General features: G+C 43.4%; 2 protein-coding genes across 5 annotated transcripts in view; both read right to left on the bottom strand.

The window, feature by feature from the left end:
- PDPR (pyruvate dehydrogenase phosphatase regulatory subunit) overlaps window positions 1-5,913 on the bottom strand; it is a 27,369-nt gene extending 21,456 nt beyond the window's left edge. Inside the window, exons 1-6 of one of the 4 annotated variants that reach the window (XM_057376404.1) lie at window positions 5,877-5,913; window positions 4,818-5,113; window positions 2,412-2,545; window positions 1,371-1,452; window positions 1,117-1,280; window positions 13-134 (exon numbers count right to left, since the gene is read on the bottom strand). In XM_057376404.1, coding sequence (XP_057232387.1) covers window positions 13-134; window positions 1,117-1,280; window positions 1,371-1,452; window positions 2,412-2,545; window positions 4,818-5,044 — 729 coding nt within the window. In that variant the 5' untranslated portion in view covers window positions 5,045-5,113; window positions 5,877-5,913. Of the gene's footprint in view, window positions 1-12; window positions 135-1,116; window positions 1,281-1,370; window positions 1,453-2,411; window positions 2,546-4,817; window positions 5,114-5,504; window positions 5,847-5,876 lie in introns of those variants that run through there. The other 3 variants (XM_057376406.1, XM_057376402.1, XM_057376403.1) reach the window with 3 other exon arrangements.
- A 237-nt stretch (window positions 5,914-6,150) lies between these two features.
- GLG1 (golgi glycoprotein 1) overlaps window positions 6,151-15,109 on the bottom strand; it is an 81,904-nt gene continuing 72,945 nt past the window's right edge. The window contains exons 23-26 of the mRNA XM_057376395.1: window positions 14,592-14,699; window positions 13,854-13,974; window positions 11,925-12,031; window positions 6,151-11,449 (exon numbers count right to left, since the gene is read on the bottom strand). Coding sequence (XP_057232378.1) covers window positions 11,282-11,449; window positions 11,925-12,031; window positions 13,854-13,974; window positions 14,592-14,699 — 504 coding nt within the window. The 3' untranslated portion in view covers window positions 6,151-11,281. The remainder of the gene's footprint in view (window positions 11,450-11,924; window positions 12,032-13,853; window positions 13,975-14,591; window positions 14,700-15,109) is intronic.

Below are 15,109 nucleotides of genomic sequence, written 5' to 3'. Positions count from 1 at the left end.
AAATAATTCAACCTGGCCAGCACAGTTGACAAAGTACTCGCACTGAATTCGCCCTCTGTCAGTCTCGACTCCAGTCACTCGACCCTTCTGGACTGTGATGTGACTGACAGTTGTCCGTTCATGAATCTGGACACCTGGAGAGGACATCAGGAAGTCAGTATGCCATGAGCCTTCTTTTTAATGTGTCAGACTGTTAGCTTTGAAACCTGATGCTCCACCAAAATGCTCATTTTCTCTTTGAGACAAAATTACTACTCTTGACCCAGTAATTCTTAAGTGAAACCCTGTTATTTGTAAAACATCACATATACAATTTGTACAGGCTGAGACTGTGAAGAGCTACAGTTTTTTCTCCATGTGACAATCTGGGTGATAGATAGATCCCCACTATCAACAACATAAAAAAAGAGTCCCAACTATGGATTTCTTTCCATTACAATTCCTTTATGCAACAAAGTCCATAGTTTCACATGGCATGATTGGTTCTCTTGTGGGAAATCAGTCATTTTGAGGAGCAAATCAAAAAGCAGTATGCAAAAAAAGACCTGGGTTAAAAGAAACTAAGAGAGATACCTTCCGAAGCAGCTTCTTCCAGTCTGATGGACTTTCATCCTTAATGACCTTTATTCTCTGTTATCATATCTAACCTTTCTCCCACTTTTAGACCACTCCAAATTTGCCAAAGTGCTAGGCAAACAGCATTCATCATTACATTTCCAAWCCCATTTCCAAAGCATATATGCCCAAATACATATTCCACAAGCCTCAGTCATACCTTTTCATTTGTAGGTAATTAACTATTTTGATGTGTAATTGTAAGTCAATTATAGGAAGGAAAAGTGTGTGCTTTTCCAGAAAAATACACAACCACTAAGGACAGCAAACAGGTGCTTGATCTATCACAAAAAATCTGTATGGGTTCAGCATGTAAAAAAAATTCAGCCTGTTTTTTTCAGAAAAAAACAGGTTTAAAGAATCTGAACTTTACAGAAACAACAATTTTGCTCTTCAGTGCTCAGTTAAAATATCAAAAGAGATGCAGAACTTAATTTTCTTTTATGGAAAGAAGGTAGCTATCATGCAGGAGAGCACTCTGTAGATAAAAAAAGCTCCTACCATTCCGTGAGGCAGCRGTTGCCAGAGCCAGACTCACATTGGCAGATGACACAAGTGCATCTTCTGGTACATACATGGCCCCCACAAGGTCATGGATGTTGATTAGTGGGTGGAGCTGCAGCACTTTCTTTGGGCTGATAATTTCACATGGTATCCCCATTACACTGCCACAGAACATAAGAAACACAGTGTCATTTGTCTTGCAGGAGAGCTGGTGCACACTGAAGCCGAGTTGTATTTCCTGTCATACGTACTTCAGCGATGAAGCAATGCGCTTCAGAGAGATCAGTCGGTCCTGAGTCTGAGCCAGGGAAATAGAGCCTGTCTTCATGTACCCTATGACAATGACCAAAGTCAAGTCAGATTTGGACAAGATCTTCAATTCCTTTCCATCTCAGACTCATTGCTGTAATATAATTGTTGCTTTCAAGCCTGTTGCTTTCACTACTCAGGAGCCTGGAAATTCCAYACCCTCAAATAACTTTAAACAGTTATCAGCTAGTAATTAAAAAGTGCATGAGAGAACTTTTCAAAAAAGCAATTTAATTTTTAATTGTGTTCTCTTTACACTTCATATGTTCATGTTTATTAAAAAAAAGCCCAGATTTCACACATGGTACCTATTAAAAGAGAGAGAAGTTACTGGCCAAAAAATAACCTAATTAACTACTCAGAGGAATAAAACTTCAACAACTAAAAGCAGATATTTTGTGATTTTAACACTTGCATTAAATTAGTATTCATCTTAATTGCAGGCACAGTTATTGAGYCTGACATACATTGAGTCTGACATACATCACAAATTATTGTCAGCAGAAAACGTTCAGTGACCAAGTTCTTCCTATCAGGTACATGCCCAAACATTTTGGAGAGAGAAGGAGAATTTCAACCATCTTTTTTTGTTATTTCCAGGGCTAGGCTACAGTGAGAAACACAGCTTTGCCTATGCTTCAGTGCTCCTGTTAACCACCTTCTCTTTTTGAGAAGAATGGGCCAATTTGCTCCAGTCACTGCGACATATTTACCATGTCCTTGTAAAAATTTCCTGTGTGCAAGTTACAGACAACATGCAAAATGTCACAATTTGCAGGTAGTCYGCTTTCAGTTTTCCCATCTTCTTCTTCCCATTCTCATTACATTAGTGACATCCCTTAGTGACACCTGATTCAGTCCGTATGTTTTGTTTTTCAACAGGACTATCAAACCTTTAGACACCGTGAAACTGCACTCATATTTCAGKGCCAGTACTTCAATTCAGHTTTCCAAAGATTACTCAGTGATGAYGCTTTCAGTACCTGTTTGCACTCCTGTCTCCTGTTCCAGCTGCTGGTAGAGCTTGTTTGAATAGTGTGCCATCTTCAGCTCTACGGACATGGGCCTGGCTGTGCTCACAATGCCGGCACAGAAGCGAGTGGTACCAGCAGCCAACCTGCRGGAGAAGGTGCAGAGAAGGGCCTCATACAGCTGCCAGGTACACATCCTCACCAGGCTGTTCCAGGCTGCTCCACGGCAGCACAAACCYGACAGCAACTTCTCCCTCAAACACATCAGAGCAACACTTCAAGTTGGACGATGCAAGGATGACACAACATCTAGAATGTTTTTGCTTCCGCTCATTTTCGAACACACATTGCATTCCAAGACAATTTCTCTTTAACGAGTCCTAAACATCAACATTTTTCAAAGAAAGCATTTTTCTTATACTTAAGCTGAGCTGCCTGATTTTTTCCTCCTCCAAAGCAGGAWTTCCCTCAAACCAAAATTAACTTGGTTTTGAGTCTTGCTCTTTGAAGATTACAGTACAAGCAAGTCACTCTCACTTTGTAACAACTGCTACAGATAGGCACATTTTTCTTGTCCTTACTAAAACTGCCCCTAAAACATTGAGCTGTTTGGTGATGGACTAAGTAGAGAGAGAAACCCACACAGCTCCATGCAGCATGGGCAGGAGAAGACAAGGTAATGAGATTTAAGCATCTCCTTTGCAGCCTGCTTCCACAATCTTCCAAGCCACCTTCTAAAGCCATCCTGCATTTTTCCATTTGACACTACTGCTCTCAGCCTTGTATGTCTACATTCTCTCAGTAAGTCAACCTAAGATTCAGTTGGGTAAGGAATATTTGGTACACCTCTACTCAGTAACAACCTGAAGAGCTGAAGCGGTCTCCCAGTGCTGTGCTCCTCRTAAGACATTTCTGCTACTGCAATGTTCCTCTTTCTCCTTGAGCACACACAGACTGAGCTTCCACAGATTCTTAACTCACTGAATATCTTTAATGGGCTATTCATATCCTGCTCCAAGCTAGCAAAAATGGCATTCCCTTGCAAATACAGCCCAGCATTTCACTTTGCTCAGGACACCACACTCAAGGTCTCATTTGAGAATACCCATTTTCTTCTCTTTGCAGCTACAAAGAACCTGCTGCTTCCCAGCCACATGAACTCCAGGAACCACAGCTAATTATTCCTGAAGGCAGTATCAGGTGGAAAGCTCTTAGGCAGACAATAAATATACAGTGCAGTGCTTATTTAGAGTATTAGAAGCTGCTGCAATAAACACCTCTTCAAACCCTGAAGTCTCAACAATGTCTCATGCCCAGGACCCCCAAACTGCTTAATGAAAACAGCACAAATCCCCCTCAGAAACCGATGTCTGAATCAACAGGGGAAATGCTGGGATGCACAGCTTTTAACAGGAACTGTGTGCTCTGCTACAGACAGCTGATCCAACTCACTGAGGGCACTTCTGTCCAGCCAAACTGTAACAGCCTCRGCTGTTTTACAGAGAGGCACTAAATCCCTCAACAAATTGGATAATCTGAGCATTTAACTAGCTTACAGGGTTATGTTTTAGTGATGCCTGCTTTTAACCTCTTGCAATCTCTGTAGCTTTGCTGGCTGTGTAATGCTTTAGACACACACGGCATCCTGCTTTGAGAGGTCAACAGGGGACAGAGAAGTTAGGTGGATTTTCAGTTCTCTTAAAACAGTCCATCACCTTTGCCAGCTGCCTTGCTTTATGGGATCACCTGTGATTACAGCAGAGCAGCTAGGTATCTCCAAGAACACCTGTGGTCCATGGAAAACCCACACCAGAATAAAGTTCTCCTCATGGGAACTGCAGCCCATGGAGGACTCACACTGGTGCCCAGTAGTGATCACACCCCTCTGTGTCATACCCATGTTTCTCAGGGCACTGTGGGGAGGTAGAAGACCCTGGTGTGTAGGAATGAACTTGAGCATGGGGAAAAAAAGGTGGTGTTTTAATGCTTATTTTTTGTTTCTTGCTATTTGAACAGGCAAGAAATAAAGTAATTATTTTAAATTAATTCTCCCTAGGATAAGTCTGTTTCGCCCATGACAGTACAACCTCCATATCTTATCCTGATCCACAAGTTTTCTCAGCTTACTTTGTCTCTGTCTTGCAGAGGGAAATGGCATGGCCGTGTGGGAATCTGGCCCTGAGCCATGGCTACCCTACCACAATCACACAAGGGATACTCTTTACCCTGCAGGGTAGCCCTGTGCTTGGGAAGGGGCAGTAAGTGCTGTTACTAATGTTCAGTAAAACCTGATTTCCCCCAGAGGAAACACTAGCTCCAGGTCTTCACTTTAGTCCAGGTGAAGAGACAGAAGAAACACATTACAGCAGCTTCTGCATGAAGYCCAGTTTTGTTGGGTTTTTAACCAGAAATCCTTACCTGCCCTGCTCAAGTAAGACTATATCCTTCCAACCCATCTTGGAAAGGTGATATGCCACAGAGGTGCCCATGATTCCACCACCACAGATGACAACCTGTGCCTGTGCTGGCAGTGAAACCGGATGAGGTTCTGCTGTAGTTGAGGTACTYCGCTGGGAGCTGGTCATTCTCCTCCATTTCGGATGAGCTGCCCGCCACTGGATATCGGACAGCAATCGGAGAAACATCCCGGCAGCTCTTTGTCACTTTTCTTAAAACACCACCTGTGTTCAGACGTTACCTCAGTACCACTCCTTCTAGGAAGGAAAAGATGAGACTCACATTACCACTTATCTTATTATACACAAGGCTGGCAGCAGGAAACATCACGTGGTGTGTGGGTATAAGTGGACACGGGAAAGCTGATGAGCAAACAAACAGGAGGACAGTTAGTTCTGCAACAACAACCTTGCTGTTAAGATTTAAACTTAGATCGTAAAACAGGAACAGAGCACTACACCTTTGGTTTTGACATTGTCAAGCTGCACTATGAGCAAAGAACCAGAWGAGAGGTGGAAAAGCTCTCCAACCAATGACACTGAGAGCCGAAACAGCCATCAGGCACAAATCATGCTCTGGAATGCTTCCTAAAGGTAGAAGTTAAYAGGGCACAAATAAGCTTGATTATTAACGCAGCCAGGTCTTTACCTGAAGAAGGAAACGAAGTCTGTGATGAGTGTAACTGGCACAGRGCACCGGAGAGGGCCCTCCGGGAACAGCTTTACCACAAGCTTTACCCCAGGGCCTGGCTGCGGCAGCTCCCCCAGCACTGGCACCAGGGGTTCCCTCACCCGCAGCCCCCGGTCCGTGCCGGGAGCCTGAGGGACGGGGGTGTCACGGTGCGGGGTGTCAGGGAGCTCCGGGGCGCGGGGCCGCAGCCTCGGCCTGCTCGCCCCCGCCGGCGCTCCGGGAGGGGAAGGCGCCGGGAGGGGAAGGAGGGCCCGGGGCGGTGGCGGCGGTGTTCACGCCGCGGTCGCGGAGCGGGGTCGGGGTCGGGCTCGGCGGGGCCGCGCCGCTCACCTGGGCCAGGGGGAGGCCGGGCTGACCTTCCGCGCTTTACGGCCGCGGCCGCCGCGCGACAGCCGCCCCTGCGCGTGCGTCACCCGCCCCGCCCAGCCACGGGGCGTGACCAAACGAGACCCCGCCCCTCGCCCCGCCGGCCGCGAGCGTGACTCTTGTTGTGCTCCCGAGGGAGCGCGCGGCCACGTGACGTCACCGGGCGCATTTAAAGGGGCCGCAGCCGCCGCCCCTCCAGCTCCCCGCGTCCCCTCAGAAATAAACCACCACAAGTACAAACCTGCAGACTCTTTTTATTAAATTCTCCCATTTCATCTGTACAGAAAAAAAAAATGCACATTATTATGTTCAGGATTTCAGTAACATCTCAAAATTACACAGCATGGACATGTAAAAACAAAACAAAAAAAAATAAAACAAAAAAAAAACCAACTGAAACAAGTAGCGGCCAGGATTTATACACAGAAAGGGGAAACAATTTACAAAAAAAAAAGTCTCGTTAATGTCACATTTAAAAATAATAATTATAATAAAAAAAAGATACTACGTTCAAACAGCATCTGCTGTACAATAGGAATCCGCTGGGTCTGCTTTGTACACTGAGGGGTGCGGGGGAGCCCCTTTCCCCAACACCCGGCTCATGCCCAGTCCAACACACACGTTACTCACAGCCTCCGATCCTCTGCTTCTACAGTCACACCTTTCCCTTTTCTCCTAGTTSAGTATTTCCCAAGGCGAGAGCTACGTGAGCACTTCTCAGTCAGTACAGGGGCAGCAGAGGGGATCTCAGCGTGCACTGATTCACTCTGGAAGGGATCTTTGCGTTTGGTCAGCTATGGAATCAAATTTGSTGCTGTGGAAGGAGAAAATCGTGCCTCTGGCTAGTGAAGAGCWGTACTGTTACTCTTCCCTATCCAAGGCACTGTTCAGGAGCTCAATGGAGTGGATGCAGAATTCCAGCAGCACAGGACAAAGMGCGATGCCAACTGAATTCTCTCTGGCACACATGTGATTTGGGTCCCCTCTAACCACGAATCACTGGTGGAARCAAAATGGCAGGCTTGGCTCCCAAACAGGGAGACTGCACAAAGATCAGTACCTGGGAGCTGCCTAGAGGACCTGAACCCCAAAATTAAGAATGTGCTCTTACACAAACCCACACTACAGCTGTTTGAGTCCACAAAGCTGTACCTTAAACAGGGACCAAAGTGCTAGATGAAATATTCTGGTTTCATATAACACTTGTGCACTCATACACACCTCAAAACTACCTTTMTTTTTTCAAACAAAACTGATATAGWAAAAATAAAAACCCCTACAATCTTCCTTCACTAAATAATAATGTGTTTTAACAGAAATCGCCATCCAACTTGAACACAATTCCTCTACAATATTATGGGATYCCAGCGATCCCTCTGGCTTGTAACATTTCTTCTCTCTGTACCTACCTGCAGTTAGTTTCTGTACTTGAGATTCACCACCATTATTTTCCATACAATGCACTTACTGTGGATTCTTTCAGAGCAACACTGATCATATTGCACGGATTTAAGCATCAGATTCTGGAGGAAATGCTAACATTTTGCTACAGAATTATTCARCCTTCACTAGGTCTTTCCAGCCCTTTGCAATGACACAGATATATGGATACTCAACCCAACCTGCTGGGCAGTACCTCAAGTGACAGGAGTTTTGTTCCTACCAGCAGCCTAATGACAAAAGCAAGGCAGGAGAATCCCAAGCTGAAACTCMCAAAAAGCATTGATTAGACTCACTAGGTAAACAATAAATAAGCTTATTACTGTGAATGAGAATGAACGCTAACAGGCTAGCAGGAGTGAAGTATTGAGGTGCATATCATGCACAGTTCCTGACACGTGCACATGCCATCATTTAGGAAGCTGAACCTGTAAACCCTCACAACAGCAGGAAGCAAATTGAGAGCTGCATTCCTTGGTAGATCCCAAACATCCAGCTCTTCCATCCACACCCTGAGCACCAGCATCACTAGTTCTAGAATAACTTCTCCAAGAGAAGGCTTYSTGATGATCAGGARAACAAAAAARCCCAACCAACAACCACCTCTTAAACTGCATTCAGTGGMATGCAGTTCCTACAACAAAAGGTGAGGGTCATGAAGAGGAAAGGCTTCTGCAGATTCCTCCACACTAATCCACTTCTCTTGGCTGACTGCAGCTATTGCTAACACTGTTACAACAGAAGCTAAAAAGGCTTTCTCAAATTCAAGGCAACAGCAGTGTTTCTTACAAGCACTTCTCACACGTTCCTCCAAGGGTGGTGAGACACTGGCACAGGTTGCTCAGAGAAGTTGTGGACTCCCCATCTCCAGAAGTGCTCAAGACCAGGCTGGATGGGGCTCTGAATGCCCTGGTCTAGGTTGTGGAAAGTGTCTCTGCCCAAGGCAGGGGTTGGAATGAGATGAGCTTTAAGGATGCTTCCATCTCAAGTTGTTCTGTGACTCTATGACTCTTTCCCTGCAGTGGAAAATGGTTATCTGCTGGCAACAGCACAACCAGGTTATTTTTGGAAGAGTACTCCTGTGGGTTTCTGTGCCGTTGAAATCTCTAGATTTTTTAGGTAGGCATGAAAAGAAGGAGAATGGTTCAAGACTGACTGGTAGATTTTTAGTTGAGAAAAAAGCAGATTTGGTCATCACCAGTGATAGGAGGCCCCTCTCTAAAACACGAAAAGATAAAATGCTCAATGATAAAACAGCCTGGACCCCTTGCCAGCATCCATCCTTTAAAAGGTGGGTCTGTGGCCTTCCAAGGGCCTCCAGCCATACACTTCTAACACCACCYCAGTGCACTCACACTGAGCTCCCAGGTGAGCCTGACACAGGCAGAAACACCACCAACCACAGACTAACAGCACTGCAAAGAACAGACTCCTAATGCCACGCTCCAGGCACCCTTACCTTAACCTTCTCCAAATTAAAAAGGAAAAAAAAAACCCTGAAAGCCTTTTACCTGAAAGTAAAGAAAGTCACCTTCAAAGCTGAACAGGGTTTACATTTGGAACTATGGCTACAAACCTACAATTTTCACTGCAATGTCTTTTGAAATTTAGTGGAAGATGCTATTTCTAGACAATAAACCATCTAATTAGGCTTTTCAAGCTAATCAGGTTACAAAATGCCTTCTCAAAAAGTCACAACAGTTTAAAAAAAGCCCTCCAATGGCAATTTAATTATGTCTGATMGACATTTTGGAGAACCAGGACTCGTGCCAGCAAGCAAGGCTGCACCAAGATCCCACTTCCCTTGCTGGCAGCTCTGCGAGCACACCCATCCCTACAGCAGTCATTTCAACACTCAGTCAAGTGACACAACACACATTTCTAATTGCCAAACTAATATTTGTGGTTTTACACACCTGTGCTACTTCAAGAGACCTGATTAACTGTTTCTTTCTGCTCCACTTCATGCTGACATACAGCCAGTCAAACTCTGTTAGCAGTTGGGAAGAGGGGCAATAGAAGGAATTCAGGCTTAAATTCAGYTCTACTTAACCACTTAACTTCAATTCTACCATACACTAACTCTCTCCWGAAACATCATTGCTCAGGCTTTTGCTGCTGCTTGTGTTTACAGTACTTTGCTACAAAACCAGAAGTGTCTGTGAAAGACTCACAAGTGTAACCCATATTAGTTTGCCACCATCCTCAGAGTAGGATGAAGGTACGTTTGCAAAAAGCTTCAGCAAAAAGTTGCAGCAAAAGCTCACAGTATTTTGTACATGCCACTCTGTTACACAGAATCATCAGAATCCACACTCCAAAGTGTCTCAAAACCACCTCCACTGTTCTTCTATAGAACAATGGGGAGAACTGAAAATCCCAGGTCTAACACAGCAGTGTGCTAAGTGGGAAAATAAAGTTATGGTTCAAGCATCAGCCTAAGTTGGACAGTTTCAGGCACGTTGTTTTTACCACAGCACACAGAGGTGAGCACATCTAAAAGGTGAGTAAAACACATTGACTCTCATGCAGTCTCTTCTAGATTTCACCAGCACACTCCATGTTTCAGTCAAAGCACRTGTCTTATGTGCTCCACACCTCCCTGTACTTGAGGAACAAAGAYGGTGGTAAGAAGAGGCCACAACTACTGGTGCAGCTTTTCTAGAACATCTTTGGGCTCTTGGGTGCAAATATCAGGTTCTGGAARTATAACTACACATAGCATAAATGCACATGTTGATGGTAACTACACAAAAGCTACTTCCCTTAAAGATCCAAATGTTTCTGCCTCTCATACCACACTATCGTTCTTCTATCCACTCCTGCTTGGCATTCTGGACTGACAGGTGTGTCCTACATCCCAGGAAAAGCCAGGTGTTATCACTGAGTGTGGTTACAAACAACTGTGCTAACCCACAAGTAACCATTATATGGAAAGAGCATGTTGAGTGTTCCGGCGCTTTCTGCATCACTGAGAGAGCACTGCATTGCCAATGTGTCAATACCATTTACCCACAGTTAATTTGGAAGGGTAACAGCTTAGCAGCAGCAAGGTAAAATATAAGGAGTGTTAGAATTTTACTGCATCATTGTAAATAAAAAAGTTGACCGAGTAATTGCTCAGAGCACTTCCTGCCCACTGACAGCAGCACCGTTTACTACTGACAGGTTCTACACACCTCATGTCTACATCGTGTCTTTAATCTACTGAAATACAAGTTGTACAGCTCACATGAGTATTCAATCCTGGTCAGTATTTTATTCTATCTTGCGAGCAGCAGAGGAAGAAAGGGAGGACATCTTTTCAGCCAAAGAAATCCACAGTCACAAAAGCAGGATATTCACTAGGAGAAGACACCAGTGATTGGTGTCCTTAGGTTGTCCAAGACTATGCTCTGAAGATGCTTTACACAGAYGAGCAAGATGTCCAAAACAAGGCCAACTGTGGTGTAAGATGCAATTTACCCTTTTAATTTCCTGCCTCAACTTCACCCAGCCACAGTGGATGACTAAATTTCAGTATGRACCATTGCCTAAATCATATAGTCGGTATGCAGAATATGTCTGTCTTTAAAAATTTACTTAAAAACTGCTTGAGCTGCAGGTCGTATCAGTCTGATTTGGAGAGTGAAGGCAGTTCCAACAGTACAACAGAGACTTGTCTACAGGCAGGTAAACGAGAGTCTGCTAACAAAGGGGTAACAAAAGCTGATGGCTGGGCTGCCAATGTTGCACACAAACTTTCATAGGATGAAGATGCCATGGATGAGATCCAGGATGGGAAAACTGAGCCAACACCTGCTGCTGTTCTAATTTTTTTTTTTTTTTTTTTTATTCTCCTCTCACAAGAGGGGGCGGGTAACTATACAGAGGAGGGCTGTACAAAACTGGGCACTGGGCAGGCATTTCTTCAGCAGGCAATCCAGGCTCTACCTGTCCTTGAGCTCTCTTGTCACCCGCTTGGTGATACGTCCACACATCAGRCCGATGAGGAAGAGTACACAGATGCCAACTGTGATCACAGACAGGATGTAATTCTTGGACGGGGAGGTCATAACTTGCATGGCAAGGTCAGAAAAGCCTTCTGCTGGGGCAACCTGGAGGTGAAAAGGGAACAAATGAGCCAAGCTGTGCTTTYCATGCAACCCTCAGATGTGACATTTACCAGCTTTAGTCTCAGGTACTGCTGTTGCCTCCTGTCATTGTCAGACTTGGCCTGAACCAGAAATAAGCAGGCCTGAAATGATTCACCTGAAGGAACTGCTGCTCAGGAGGCATCTTTAYAACATGAAGCTTTCCTGCCCCTATTTCACTGCCCCAGATCTTCTCTACAGGAGACTAAGCCCTGGGTGCAAAAAAGAGTTTAATTCTGCATTGTTAGGGATGCAGCCCAGACACAGAGTAAAATTTAAGTTCCAAGAGGACGACCTGTTTCAATTTTTCTGAACCAAACTCAAAATACTAAACTTCATTCAGAGACAAGAATTTCATGACAACTGAAGTTTTTCATCAATACCTTGCAACAGAAAGATCTAAACCATAAAAAAAAATGAAAATCCTTTACATATTCACCTTTGCAGCATAGCTCCACATTTCAATACGATCATTAAGGCGTTTCTTGCATTCAGGCTGCAACCTCACACGCTTATCTTCCAGAGCTTCCATTAAGCATGACATTTCTGTAATGTGCAGAAGATGGTGTTACAAAATAGAAACAGTGGCTTCGATAACATGGTGCAGAGAGGGGCTCTTTCATTCTCATGAAGGCTGATGGTTACAAGGCTTTCTAAACAGACCTGGCAGACTGCCCCTGAGGCTTGCAATTTCACCAAGATTCATGATCAATATTGCATTTGGAGATGCAAGGAATTTTGACTTCCAATATATAATTCATGTGGTTTACATGAGATTTTATGAAATCTTATAAATTTGCACCTTCAATGAGCTGTACACTCTGAACTTCATGCCACTAGCCTTTAGAGAGAGCTAAGATCACATTCAGTTCAGGAAAAAACACAGTCTTATCTCCTTAGGCTTGTTAGGAGTTTCTTTTGATCAACAACATATTTTGAAAAGTTTAACTTCCTGAATTTTCACACAGTCCTGTGAAAAGGAAATMGGATCACAGTGTTCTGGTGCCTACAGAGGGGCTTGGCCAACTAACTCATAAGYTCTTTTATATGCTCATATGATACACTGACATAAAAATTTTGCATTCTATATTCGTGCTACCATACTTGACTAATCCCTAATTAGATGCTTTCTGCTTTGCAGTGAAGTTATTTAGCTCGCAGCAAACAGGCCACAAACTTATTTAAACCAACTCCAGACGTTTAATGCACAAYTGTCAATTCAAGCACTCACAAGCAGAGCCCTCTCCTTCAGTGCAAACACATCAGAACACACATCAAAAGAATTACTACAAAGCAGAAATAAATAAAGGATATCCGGAATTTCAGAAATGCATTCAATAACCAGCACAAAAGATAATGATCAGGAAAATACTTGGCTGTTATTTTTAATCCCAGATAAACTTAGAAAGATGGGAAAGTTCAAGACCTTTTTCTGCACTAGCTTTCAATAAACAGCCACACATACTATCCAGGTAGCTAACTGAATAACAGCAACTAAGTGCAAGAGCTTCACCTCAAACAGGAGAAGAAAGGGTTCAGAAATACTTAAATATATTATTTTTCAAGTGGTCTGAACTTGCTGAACAGAGTGTTTGATAACTTAGAACAGCTGATAAAGTCTCAAAGCCTTTAGCTGCTATGTGATCTTAGAAAGTGCAGTCATGATTACCTACCCTCTGCAACACTGAAAAAAAGAGGTGGTATGTTTCAGCAGAGAAGAAAAAAAAATMAAAATGCTTCAGTTTAAACCTAAGCTGAATGAAGAAGCCAACCATAGACAAAGACAAGACACAAAGAAAGAAGAACCAAGGAGATTAGCTYAGAATGAAACTTGTGAATCCAAACCAACTTCTTGCTGTAAGAAAAGGAGCTTARTTCTAGGATAGCTTTTGATACAGTCTGATAGAACATTTTTATATGTAAACTTGGGAGATGTACTTTGTGTGAAGCTGATACACAGCTTCAGGTGGGAGATAAACCTCACTGAAAAATGAGTTCATGTGTATTAAAAGCTCATTTTCAATGGAATTTAACAGAAGAGGAATTTTATAGGAGGTTTTTGGATCTGCTATCACACATGACTGTCAGCAATTGTAAGAATGATGGCACATAAAATACACCCATTAAATCTGCAGATAAGGCTACAAGGATATTATTATCAGGACTGAGGAATAGATCCTGCCTTGGACACAAGGAAAGACTTCTTGACACCCATTCATCCACCACCTCTGCTGCTGTTCCATCCTGCTGCCCACAAATGACTCGTAAAAATTTCAAAATTTCTTGTATGTAAGATTATGATGGTAAGAAAACCCAGATTAAGTATCTCAGGACTGAGAGGTTATACAAGTACAGCACGAGCACTTACGGCGTCCTCTGCCTGGCGGAATGGCAGCACAGTGGTGTTTGATGTCTAGGGCACAGGCCGTGTGGAGCACTGGGTCAACAAATATATCTGCTTTGCTTTCCTTCAGCATGTTGAGCACTTCCTGAGGAGGAGGAAATTACATCTCAGAAAAATGAGAGAGAACACAATTCATGCTGATCAATGTCTCTGAAAGGTGTGTCATGTTTTTAAATCCAGGAACATGAGAAAATCCACTACTGTCCTTGGATGAAGCTATGAATGCTGGTTTAGGCTTAATTAAGTCTCCTTAGTTAAAGACCTTAAAGTTTCTAACATTCATTAAAATACTCATATTAATCTAAGTGACAAAGCAAATATGCTAGAATTACTTCAGTTAGAACTGAAATCTAGTGCCAAAACCATGGCACAATTCATACAGCCCTCGATCACACAGCCTGGGCCTAGGAAAGCCTGCAACGGAGACAGCACCAAGAGACACATGAGCAACAAGAGCCTTTGGCAACCATAATCAAGAAAGGATTCAAGTCTGGAATTGCAAAGGAGGAACTCTCAACACAATTTTCACTGGCAAATTGAAAYTGAATTGAATCACTGCAGGCCAGAACTGGGATGCATAGGGAAATTTCAGTGCTCTGGCCTCATACTAGAAAGAATATGACCTCGGCTGTGATCTGGAAAAATCATAGACTTCTGCAGGGATGGGAGCTTTTTAGAGCACATCCAATTTATTTTCTTTACCTTCTTGCACATCTCTGTTTTTATTTTCAGCAGATTCACTTTCAGACATTCTTCCACCTGCCCAGTCTGCTCCTGAGCTGCTGCTTCTTCTGCACACAAGCTGGAAATCTATTTTGAAAGAGGTGTTTTAACGTAAGTAGTTCAAACAATCATTCTGCTTTTTAGCACATTTATATCTCAATATGTTAGTTCATCACAGGGCATAGCTAAAGAATACATGATGAGATTCCTTCTCCCCCAAAATCCCAAAAGCCAAATGCAGCCTGGCTCATGCAATATGCAGAACCCTCTGAAACCCAGCAGCAAGAAGTCAATATTGCTGTGCTGAGGAGGAGGGCAGGGAAGAAAACAGCATGGAAAGAATGTGAAAATATKAAATAAGTAACACTTGAAGCATGACCAACCCTATTACCAAAAGTGAAAACTCAAAAAGCCTGACTGTATGCCAGTTAAGGCTGACAAGACCAGAGAAATGACTTCTTTTTGACAACAGGAAAAAGTATTTTTCCACAGTCACA

This window comes from Malurus melanocephalus, unplaced genomic scaffold (genome assembly GCF_030028575.1).
Source record: "Malurus melanocephalus ecotype Western Australia unplaced genomic scaffold, MMel_1.1 scaffold_279, whole genome shotgun sequence".
NCBI lineage: Eukaryota > Metazoa > Chordata > Aves > Passeriformes > Maluridae > Malurus > Malurus melanocephalus.
The sequence above is the reverse complement of the archived record's forward strand: the minus strand, read 5'-3'. Positions and strand labels throughout refer to the sequence as shown.